We start from the raw sequence: 12,481 nt of genomic DNA, 5'->3' as shown, positions 1-12,481 counted from the left end.
TATATGAGGCTGTAACTCACCGTGAGTTACTCAGTTAGCTTTTAAAATCCATTGCGAATCACTCCGGTGGTAATAGAAATGGAATAATGAATCTTTCACTGAGCTTGGAGTCGTGAATAAATGGCAGCGAGAGTGTCTTTTTTTTTTGGGTAGTAAACCAGTCGCAAGGGATTGAAAGCAAGAATCGCAGCTAAAGGATGGAATTAATTTACCCGAGAACCTCTTTGATAGAGACAGAGAAAGGTCATTCAAGAGAATTTATTGAGGCATTCTTGGCCGTGAACATCAACATTAACAGAATATAGAGGTGTAAGTGAGGCCTTGAAGGCAGCACCGACAAGAAGCAAAACTATATCTTCATGTTCTTCATGTGTGTGACTGTGAAAAGCTTGTTCTGAATAATCCCACCTTTCCACCGGGTCTCTGAGCATGACAATGAAACGGGCCTCAGGGGTCAGTGCGTGGACAAAGTCCTGAATCAGGTATGGAGGTTCTCCCTCTGAAGTGTTGTCATAGAAATACACCCAGGCATTGTTGTCCCACATGGTGGAGGCACTGGCTTCTCCTGCAAGAAGACACATTTGAAACAAGACCATTTTTTTTAAATTCTGTTTCCTCCCTCCGTAATTACATTTTTAGAGAAATATATCATTGGTGTTCAACAATACGGTGACAGAAAATGAACCATGAATACATCAGAAAATAGGATTTTATCAGAACAAAGCATTAATGAAGCTGAGTAATGGGATGGAAAATCAATAGATTCTCCCATTTTACATAAAGATAAGAACCTCATTATCCTTCGCTGCTCTATGAACTCTCATCAAACTGCTACTAGGAAAAAAAGGATTATTACCCAATAGGATAAAAAGCAAGGAAATAATGATTCTAAAAGAAGAAGCAGAGAAGATCTGGAAACACAACTCGTCACCATGCCAACGATCACACTCAAACAATAAACAACGTCATCTAGTGGCTAAACTTAAGAACTACCCTTTCTTTGAAAAAAAAACTCACAAGGCACACCACTAGTCAAAAAAAGTTTAAAAATGATTCTGACTGTGTGTGTAGCCTGTATTAACATTTAAGTCATTTTCATCAAAGTGTCTTGGATATGTATCAAATAAACGCATAGAAAAAATGTACTTAACCATCTTATATATTAATGTAATTTATGTTTTTAGACCAACTAGGTGAAATTGGATGTTTTCTCACAGCACACTAGTGTGCCACGGCACAGTGGTTGAAAAACACTGTACTAGTCGACTCGCGAAAAGAGGTATTTTTGGTGAAGTCACTCAAAATATCTGACTCGTCATCTCTACTGGAGAAAACCACAAGTCCTTTTCCGCTGAAGTGTCGTGAACTGGCGAAATGTGAATGTCACGAGATACGAGCATCTTATATATATTTTTTAATATATTATATATATTTTATATATTAAAAAAAAGGTCAGTTTATGTCACCTCTGAGGCTCCGTAGATTTCTCAATAATGAGGGAGAATAAATACACACCATTATATCAAATTGAAGAATGAAAATAGTCAAAACAACGCTTAAAATGAAGTCGTCAATTAGCTTTTGAGATTCTTTACTTGATTACTTTTTAGTTTGACCTGTTGATGGAAGTATGACTGCAGTCACGTGGACCCCTGGCCTGCTTGGACCAGGTCTGGTAACAGGTTGATTATCAAAGGGAAGCTAATAGTGAGCTTTAAAAAGAATTGTTGAGAAAAGTTCTTCCATGAGTTTAACTGATGGAGCTGATGTTTTTGATCAGATGCAAAGTTGCTGAAACTCAACTCGACTGATATAAAACCCCCAGATTCATGATTCCGTCTGTTGTCATCATCCTCTCCTCCTCCTCCTCCTCCTCTACCCCCGTGGCATAAAGATGCTGTTTACCGAAACAACAGGTCCGTATCCTGAAGCCCACCGAGGAATAAAGTTGGTGATGAATTCAAAAGCTGAGTTTAAGTGTCCTTGTTGTTTCCCAGACGCTTTATCTGGCACTTTTCTCTTTTGAGCGACTCTGAAGCCCAGAGCCCTGCAGGCCTGCACCTTGCTGCGCTCTCCCCGGGCATGGTGTGAATACTGAGTGTGGCTCTGGCACACTTCCCCCCCTTACAAGGATTATTTATTTAAACTGGGAAACAAAACCAGGCGGCACGCTCAGCTGCACTCAATGCAGCGACTCGGTCCGGTGTGAGAAAGACCGTTGTTGATTCATTTAGAGCCAAACAGGTCTTTTTAGATCTGGGCTGGAGGATGAAAAAAAGGACCAGGCGCAGGATTTTCAAGCAGAGGAAGAGGGTTTGTTAAACTTCTGTGAAATGTATCCACGCCCCAATACAAATGCAACAACGGCCCCTCTCTGAAGTACTGAAGCAGAAGGAAGTCGACTATTATTAGGCCGTTGGATTTTCTCTGAGTCACGGCTCTCTTTAAAATTCTCCGGCAGTGATTTGAGACCGAACGGCTGCAGAGCATCCTTGTACTTCAACCCTGATACCTGCTGCTCTGATAGCAGCTTTGTAATATTGCAGGGGAGATTACAAGTGAAGCTGCCGGCATGTGTCCGGTCACCCTGAGCCAGAAACTGTTGGCTGCAGACCAGTGGGGTCAGAGAACTGTCAGTCCACATTCCACACACAAGTCCTGTGAGCTGACCCGTGAGACGGCGCAAGAGTGAGGCTTCGGCTGTGCTCATGTGACGCTTGGAAACAAATGATGAGAAATTATATTTTATCTCATTAATAAGTTGCATTAATTATGTTTTTACTTGATTAATAAGGTGCATTTATTATGTTTTTACTTGATTAATAAGTTGCATTTATTATGTTTTAACTTCATTAATATGTTGCATTTAGAATTTTTTTACTCGATTAATTAGTTGCATTTATTATGTTTTACACGATTCATAAGTTGCATTTATTATGTTTTTACTCAATAAATAAGTTGCATTTATTATGTTTTAACTTCATTAATAATTTGCATTTATTATGTTTTTACTAGATTAATAACTTGCATTTATTATGTTTTTACTTGATTAATAAGTAGCATTTATTATATTTTTACTTGATTAATAAGTTGCATTTATTATATTTTTACTTGATTAATAAGTTGCATTTATTATGTTTTTACTCGATTCATAAGTTGCATTTATTATGTTTTTACTCGATTCATAAGTTGCATTTATTATGTTTTTACTCGATTCATAAGTTGCATTTATTATGTTTTTACTCGATTAATAAGTTGCATTTATTATGTTTTTACTCGATTAATAAGTTGCATTCATTATTCATTGATAAGTTGTATTAATTGTAGATTAAAAAAAAAAGTTAGACATTGCAGTGAGTACATTTCTTTTTTGGGTTTCAAAAGTATTCAAAATTATAGAAATATATCTTGTTTTAATCACAAATGTTAGCGGTAGTCAAGAAGACCTTTTACAACTATTGTAAACAGTCCTAAAGCGTCTCTAACTAAACATAAACTTCAATTGTTTATCTCAGTCAGAAAAACAGGTTAAATACAGTCATACATATACTAATAAAGCAGCCTTACTTTCTTCAAAAGTCCATTCGTGAAGTAATCTGTGAGTATCATGTGACTAACAGACAAAGACGTATAGATATCAGTTTTTAAATTAAACTATTATGAAATATTTTTATTCTTATCATTATATTTGTACAAACAAATGAACCTTGACTTGACACATTCAAATCAACAAGAACCTGAAGAAAACAAGGCTGATATGATCATTTCTTCACCGAATGTTAATCATTTATTTAACCCATCGTTGTGTATCAACAGCTCACACAAGCATCACTAGATCAGATCCCCCAAGAAGAGAAGCTTGAAGGAAGCCTCAGGCAGTGCAGTCTGAGCGCTGCAATCCCCAGATGTACCTTGTTAATATGTCCTACCTATGATGATGTTAGGCTGGTCCTGTGTTCCACTGGTGTTCGCCGTGAGGTTGCCCTGGATTTGATAAGCAGCCTGATCGAATAAATCCAGGTAGTCCTCCACCGGATAGCGATCATGGAAGCCCTCGCTGAGACGGATTATACCTGAGGAAAATGTTAAGCCACGGTTAGATCCATCTTATCAATCTGGAGTCGATGTCATGTTGCTGCGTCTGCAGTGATCTGAGATAGTTCTCTTGTTTACGTCTGATGCTCGGATTACAAAAGTAACAACTTGTGAGTCGATTGAAATCACGCTTACAAATCTAATCTTTGTAAAAGTTGTTTCTTAGCCAGATGATGAAACGTTGGAGTTTTTAATTCATTCATTTTAAATTAAGCTCGTGCTTCTTAAAGACTCCACTGGAGGGTGCTGGACTGTTGGTACCAAAGTTAAAATAACAACACCATTTTCTTAATGCATAAAATACTATGTTTATTCTACACAATATTCTTTTGAAGGATCATATAAAGTATATGTCCAGGGTACAACTATTTTTCTTGTTGAATTGAATGTCTAGTTCAACTTAAAAGTGCATTAGTTTGTATGAATAAAATGACAAGAACAATAATCATAATAATTTAATTTAAGAGCTTATAAAGAGACATTTTCCATGTTTTCTTGACAACAACCAAAATTCCAGGACATCACAGGAACATGAATCCCAATAACTTTCCATGAAACTTGTGATTTTTCTTCATCAATTTGGATCACGCCACACATATGTTGACAAACAAAAGCAGTATTCTGCAATAAAGTATCTCACTGTTCAAACACTGGGGCCACAGAAATATGCATTTCAAGTGAACAAACAACACAAACCATTGCATTCATGCTGATCAATCCTCCCCAATTAGTGACAAAAAGGGATTAGGGGCAGAGTCAGCCACTGGACCGACTTCAAGAGGATTATTTCGCCCGCGACAGTTAAGCCGTCCCTTGATAACTCTGGTGAATATTTGGACGAAGCTGTGAAGAAAGCACCACTAATGTGCGTCGTCGCTCTATTGTAAAAACACAGAGTGGGAAAATCTATTAGGATATAGTTGGAGGCGAGAGAGAGATGTAGGTATCAGTCGTCGCAGACTAATGGAGTCCCGGGCTGACAGGATGATGATTCACCTGCTGCTATCAATGAAGCAATGTGAGGTTATTGATGGGCAGCCGTCGCCACCTTTCAGTTCAATACCAAGTCATTATCTAATCGGTTTTGTATTCTACGATCAGAGCCGGCGCTGAACACGGCGATCACTTGAGCGGTGGATCCCTGCCCTTCTCTTTAACTGCTGCTCCACACAAACACACAAGTGGTGCACGCACACACACACTTTATGGAGTGAAGAGTATTATACATTATTTATGAGTCTTAATAGACCTCAAAGTGGTTTCAGAAATGATTATAGTGAGAGTCAGAGCAGATTCTTCGGCCTTTAAGAACTTGAGATAAGTCAAGGAACACAAAGTCATCATTAAAACCGTGTCCGTACACATCATTACTGTTGATGTTTCATAGTCTCTCCAGAGCTAGACATGTGTTTTCTTCTGTTATGACACAGTAGTTATGAATCAGAAGGAGAAACAGTCTAAAAGCAGGTCTTTAATGTGGATAAATAATTCAATGTTTGTTGAAAAACAAACAGCAAAAGTTCAGACGTGTGAATTGCTCGAGGCATTTACGTTTGGAATTGGATTACACTGCAAGAATAAGCAAAACATCACAAGATAGAGTTTTGCAATGGCTAACATGCACTCTCACCAGCTGACCTTTTTTTTTTCTTTTGCATGATGCATCATTAGTGTTTTGGCATTTCAGCGAAAGTCCCTTTTGACCTAGCAGAGCATGTGCTGCAAAGAAAGCAGCACATAGTTTATCACCTGCTACGCTCCAGCTACATACGTTAATCTTTTCAATAGCTTGACTAAAAATTAATCTGGATTTGTGTTGTACTGGAAAGTATGCCAGTTAAGCCTAAGAACTTTGACTTACATATTAGATATTAGTTTTTGCATCACGAGTTGTTGAATAAATATTATTACTTATGGGTGATATAATCATTTAAAGTTTAAGACTTAAAGATAAATATATTTTAACTACATTAAATCAACTTGTGGTTATGCAGAATCCTTACATTTATATAGAACATCTTTATTTTCCTAAATATCTCTCAAGAAACAGATGGTTCTCTTGATATCTCTTGATATCTGGCGTCACAATGGTATCATTGGAAAGAATTTGAAACTATAAATACCCGGTTATGAGTGTAAATCCCTGCACTTTTGTGAAACTGTTTAATTGCAATCAATGAAATAAAGGATGTTGAATAGTCATTGATCTGATGAATTATGTTGAAAGATGAAGGTGTCACTGCAGGCTTCCATTTATTTTGTTTGAGTACACATTAGTGCGCTAATATTTGTGCCAGCATTTATTCATACATTTCATTTTGGGTACACTTAGCCAAACTTAAAAAGAGAAGAGACATAAGTGATAAAATAACGTCAGACTGACATCGACTGTATGTCTGGCATTTTCATGCCTTTAGTACTATTCTACATGCTTTCACTGGTAAAATGTTTTTGCAGAATAACATCTCTATTTACCTTAGTTACATTGGAAATGTATGGTTCACTTAAAAGGCTATTTATTTAGATTTTTAGTGGTAAACCTGGTCCTATGTATCTTGTAATTGCCGTCCTACCCTTGAGTGAGAAACTGCATGAACAGGTCGATGATAAACTACTTATAAAGTAAGAAATCTGAATGACCAATTTAAAGAGGCGTGGAACTGTTAAAAACAACTCTCTCTATCCCCTGTGTTATCTCATTAACACAAAGGATACCTCAAACACATTTGTTTTCAGGCCTTCGGGTCACCTTGACCCGGCGATAACACAAAAGCCCTGGTCCCAACCTTCCGTACATGCACTTTCGTGCTGTCTACTTGCCAAAAGGTGGTCCGAGTTTTGGAATCTGTATGTGGTGAGTACCACATTCTAGGGCAGCGGCAAAACATTACATTACCTGAGGGGCCACATTCTATATGAATGAATACATATTACATGGGTGAAAAAAAATACTCTTTTTAGAAAAAAAAAAGTTTTAAGTCCAACCATTTTTTTCACTCTGACTTAACAAGACCCACATAGATACAGTCAAAGGGCTGGTCTAGTGTCACAAACTGCCATCAAACCCCTGAATAGAAGTGTGTCTCGGTCTCGGAGTGTTGAACATTCAGGTACAGGCCTTTAAATACACCACCAGACTAAATCACACTCTCAAGCAGCAGAATAAGTTAGTCAAGGCCCCTGAGACTACCCCGTGCCAAAATAATTCACTGTAGGCCGCTGACATTTGACAGCCTTAATGCTGCTGGTCTCTCATTATCCTGCCCCTGCCTGGAGGCCTTGAGCTAAGAATACTGTAATTTACTCACCAAATCTCTTGCGGGTCCACCAGTGCGGCTCCTTAAAAGTAGTGAACTTGACGTCCGGGTGCAGCCTGAGTCTGTTGTACAGATCCGTCGTGCCACACTTGGGTTGGCCGATGATGTAGAAATACGGAAGGCAGCGCATGCGGTAGCGCTTCCCATCGCGGTAGGACAAGTGTTCCCGGAAAGTGTTCCTCAAGTGTTGGAAGACGGTCCGGAAGCGCTTGGAGTAGCGTGCGTACAGGTTGGCCATGTAGGGGTCGGAAGTAAAATTACCAGAGTACTCCTCTTGCCAGCAGGGGTTTTTGATCCCTGACAGGAATTTGCGGGGGATAACTGAGAACATCTGTAATGAAAGAAAAAAAAGGGGGAATTGTGTATTCTTGATCTTCTACAACGTCAACAAAAGCCCTCTCGCAAATCCTGGGAAGATTAGAAACCACTGAAGCTGTGAGATGAAACATAAACACAAGTTGTTTCTCAGACACACTGAAGCAATGGAAACTGATGCAGGTGTCAGGATAGCTTTGTGTTTTCTCAAGCATCTTTAAGATTATACTCACTTGTCACAAGAATGTTTTTTTTACTTGAAAATATTTATCCATTAACAAATCTGGAGTAAAAAAAAAAAATCAATTCACTGCAACTTTTAAGGTCTCACTGCTTCTTCTCCCTTTTCCTCAAATTATACTAATTTAGTTTTATTAACTTGATTTAATGTTTTTTACTATTTGTGTTGTCTCTGGGTCAACGTGACCCAAAAAAAGAATGTGTTTGTGGTATCCCTTGTGTTGTCCCAGGGTGAACGACCTCCACCACTGTATATGTATTCATTGAATCCAGGGGGGTCGTTCATCTTGACCCAGAGACACCCCAAGGGATACCACAAACACATTTTTTTTTTGGGTCACGTTGACCCTGAGATAACACAAGGGTTAAGATTTAGTTATTTATCGGAATATGACATAAAATGAGTTTAAAATGAGACATTTCTTCGACACAACATGGTTTAAATTGCTGAGTCGTTGACACTTTGAGGACAATTAATGCCGAACCCCCCACACACACCCCCTAAAAAAAAAAGATGAGCAATTGATTATCCCTCGGCTGCTGCGCTTTCATTAGCTTGTTCAATAAGAAATTAACTGGGTGCAAACAGCTCCTGGTGACGCCATTATCACGAGGATTAGCAATTAATTGAAGCGGCCTTTGAGGTGACACAAGCGTCGTGGGAAAGCCGGTGTTCCGGACGAATGTACGGAAGATAAGGTAGAGGCGTCTGCTGTAATTAGGTGCGCAATAACGTGTTTTGTAAGCCAACCTTTTTAATTATTAAAGAAATTACATCCTGACCACATTAATAAAGCAGTCGTTGTAATATATTATAACTGTAATTGTGACCAAAATGTGTTTATATGGACATAAAATATGAACCAAAAATAGTGATTTAACAATCAGTCACTGATGAGTATTTTGTTTTTTCAGTTGATAAATTGAATCCCTTAAGAAAGTATTATTATGTTCAGATTGAATCTAAACGTCTCAGACTGTTTAGAATGTATAGCGTGACAGTTGTGAACGACTCGAAGAGGAAGTGGGGGGGGGGGGGGGGCACACAGAGTTTGCCTATATTGGCACCATTACAAGTCTCAAGACCCCAGCTCGGTCTTAATTCCAGATCTCCTCATTAAAACATGTCTAGGGTTACAGAATCCCTGGCATGGTCAGCGGCAGCATGAAAATAGCTTTGAGTAATGTTGCGGGTTAGAGCTCATGCAGACCAGCTGGACTAATGGACGTCACTGCTCTGGAACGATGGTCACAGAATACTCATTCTTGGTAAATGACACACAAAACAACAAAGAAAACCGAAAAGCCACATGAACATAGTAATTAACCGGATTTTTTTTGAGTCTATTTTTTTGTATGACTAGTCCATTTTAGTGTAAAACAAACATCTTGGGGGTTTTATTTCATAATGTCAGAGAACTGTATTACTCACATGTTGGTCACTGTTGGCCAATGATTTGAAGTCAGGAATCTGCCGACTGCTGCGGAACTCCACCTTGGACGCGATGGTCTTCACCACCAGTTTGATATGTGCATAGTCTTTGACGGACGAAATGTTGAAGGAAAAAGGTCCAGAGTTTCCCAAGCTGCTGAACTGGTACGGAGACGGCGTGAGGAGAAGACCCTTCTTGTCCCCCGTCAAAATGTACGAGGCCATGATGAGAAACATCACCGCCAGGCCGAAGATGAAGCTGTAGACTCGGATCTTACGGAAACAACTCAAGCTGCTCGTCCTTCTTGGCAGTTCATGTTTGACCTCTAAAATGGCGAAAAGGTTCATGGGCGTGTTGTCCACCTGCAGGAGCAGCGGCCTCTTACGGTAGTCCTCCACCAAGGAGCCCAGCAGGCTGTACTTGTAGTCCGTCAGCGTCATGGTGTCCTGGTCCCTGGTGTCACAGTTCCCTCTCACAGGGTTGGTGAAAGGAGCAAGAGCTGGACATAAAGTCGATGCTGTGACAGTTGAGGGACCAACAGCCAGCATCCATGATGGGTTGTGATTGACGGCCCACCTCATTGACTGATGCCCACCTGTAAATTCAAAAAGAAGTTGTCAGATGACGAAGATTCTAGGTTTCATGAAAGCATTTTCAAAGCATTTCCTTTTCTTGCCTTTGCCATGAATACCTTTATGATGCACAAACCTTTATGATGCATAGTACACACAACCAATCTCTTGTATTTGTAAACATTTGTTTTTGTGGGGTTGGGTATTTGTCAAAGGTACATTTTTGGTATTTCTAGAGTTTAAAGTGATAGTTCAACCAAAACTCAAACTTCACTTATTTTCTACTCACCCTCATGTTGACTAATGGTCGAGATTATTTTCAGATTTAGTTCCTTTTTAGAGTTATCTTCGTCTACATCTTCCTCCAAAAAAAACGTAATAACATAAAGTCCATCTTGTATTGAAGCCTTAACATGAGGAATTGTTCAGAAAAAAAAGGAACAGATTACTCTGAAAATAATCCCAACCCTTGGTAGACATGAGAGGGAGTAGAAAATGAGTTAAATTCTAATTTATCCTTTTAATATTTGGTTTGTGTTACATTCTGTATTTCTATGAAAACACTTTCATAGTTCATTATTCAACACATTAGAAGCTGACTTTTTTAATTAAAAGTAATTGGACACAATGTGCTTCTGTTATATTTCCAACCATTTGTACTCTGTTTCAAAAGTACTGGTTTAGCATCACAATTGGTATTAAAAATCAAAATCAACTATTCTCCATTATCATTAACACACTATGTACTGAACCAACTCTGGATGAAGAATAGTTTGAATCAAGAATCAATTTTGAATAAAAATTGAATCAAATCATGAGAATCCCAGAGAATCAAATCCTTGACTATGTGTTTGCTGCATATTAATCCATCTATGGTGTGTGTCACCTTAAGTATAACTGCTGGTTTAGCTCAGGGGTCCCCAAACTTTTCCCCTTAGGGGCCACCTAATTTTCCCTTCTCTGATGGGGGGTCAGTTAGAAACAGAAAAAGTGTGACGATCGCAAGTGTGCCTTAAATAAAAACTGTATTGTTTTCAAGAAAGCCACAATAATAAAACCCTTTTCTAGATTTCTTACAGAAGCAGATCTCCTTATGGCTTAATAAAGTCAATCTATCTAGCTAATCCATCTAAATAACACTTTTTTATGACATAAACAATAATCAAATAACCATCTCTTAATTCTTATAAGAAGAAAAGTCCTATTATTTCAGGCCCTAAAAAATTGTATCTAGTCGAACCAGACCTTATATGCCAAAAAACACAGTCTAAATTAAATTAAATTAAATAAAGTTACTCTAAAAATAATGGCGCTCCTAATATGGTTGGTCCAATACCTACACGCACTGTAAATGACAAAAACCTCCAAATGCCTCACTGGTATTCTTCGTACTGGTACTGGCCGTAGTCTGGGGACCACTGGTGAGTAAGAAAACTGAAACATGCTGTGAAGAGTTAGCTTCACATTCTAGCAGTCGACTATCCTTCTAAACCCAACTTATCCCCATTGACAAATTTAATCAGTTAATGAACCATATTCCCCGTCTTGCCTCCGCGCTCCAGCGTTAATCACACAGATCCCATCCTTGTCCGTCGCTCCACCTGCGCTCTACATTATAGATACAATATGGCGAGCATGATAAGGACGAGGGGATGATTAAAAAAAACTGCAGACCTTGAGTTCTCATAGAGAAAGAAACCGTCAAAGTGGAGGTTTTTTTTTTTTTTCCTTCTTATCAGAAAATGTGATATTGCTTGGATCAATGAGCATTTCTAGTTATGTCCTTGAGGTTTTTCTTTTCATCTGGAGCGGGGCCAACATCAGAGCTGTCGCTATGGTACAAAATACAGCGGGAGCATGGCAAATAGCCTCAGGTGCCAGACCAGATTTGAAAGAATAAATTGGATGTCACGGAGCACCTTATAGTTTCACTCCCACACATTTACAAGTGACGGCAAATGTTAAAAGTGCACGGCGGTTCTGCATGCATTCATCGTGAGATAAGTGTGCGGAGGCGAGTCATCTCTGGGGGGGAACGCGGACGCCTCCCTCGCTAAACCCATCACATAGGTCTGCTTGTTGCTGAGCTGATAAGAGGAGGGCTGGAGAGAACCTGCCATGCTCCAGCAATGTCATTTACCCCCATCGGAGGCCTGAGCGTCACCTCGCACTAACAATCGCCTGAGCGGACAGGAACAGGGAAACTTCAAAAACTACTGTTGAGCTCAGGGTTGTTTTTTTTCCTCTCAATACATTTTCTGAATTAAAAAACAAAAGCTGCTTTTGTTCTTGTAAGACGGATGAATAGAAGGAGTAGGAGAGTAGAAGAGGAAGGAAAATTGAGTCATTGAGGGGAAGGTCGCTCTGGAGGGATAAGAGATATAAATCGATCAGTCACAAGTGGTCTGTCTGTATGCTGCTTGTTACACTGCATTACTCATAAAGCTGCCTGTACCATGTCGAGTGTACTTCGCTACAATTCTTCAATCTGGACCGCAGATGGGAAGCT

At 39.1% G+C, this 12,481-nt stretch overlaps 1 protein-coding gene across 2 annotated transcripts in view; it reads right to left on the bottom strand.

Annotated features, from left to right (window-relative positions):
* The window catches only part of chst15b (carbohydrate (N-acetylgalactosamine 4-sulfate 6-O) sulfotransferase 15b), a 34,350-nt gene that overhangs the window by 3,577 nt on the left and 18,292 nt on the right, over window positions 1-12,481 (bottom strand). For both annotated transcript variants that reach the window (XM_087784252.1, XM_087784251.1), the window contains exons 2-5: window positions 9,400-9,995; window positions 7,404-7,743; window positions 3,930-4,073; window positions 409-565 (exon numbers count right to left, since the gene is read on the bottom strand). In XM_087784252.1, the coding sequence (XP_087640378.1) occupies window positions 409-565; window positions 3,930-4,073; window positions 7,404-7,743; window positions 9,400-9,981 (1,223 nt within the window). In that variant the 5' untranslated portion in view covers window positions 9,982-9,995. The remainder of the gene's footprint in view (window positions 1-408; window positions 566-3,929; window positions 4,074-7,403; window positions 7,744-9,399; window positions 9,996-12,481) is intronic.

Source organism: Callionymus lyra, chromosome 2, assembly GCF_982586985.1.
Source record: "Callionymus lyra chromosome 2, fCalLyr1.hap1.1, whole genome shotgun sequence".
Lineage (NCBI taxonomy): Eukaryota > Metazoa > Chordata > Actinopteri > Syngnathiformes > Callionymidae > Callionymus > Callionymus lyra.
This window is presented reverse-complemented; position numbering and strand designations above follow the sequence as displayed.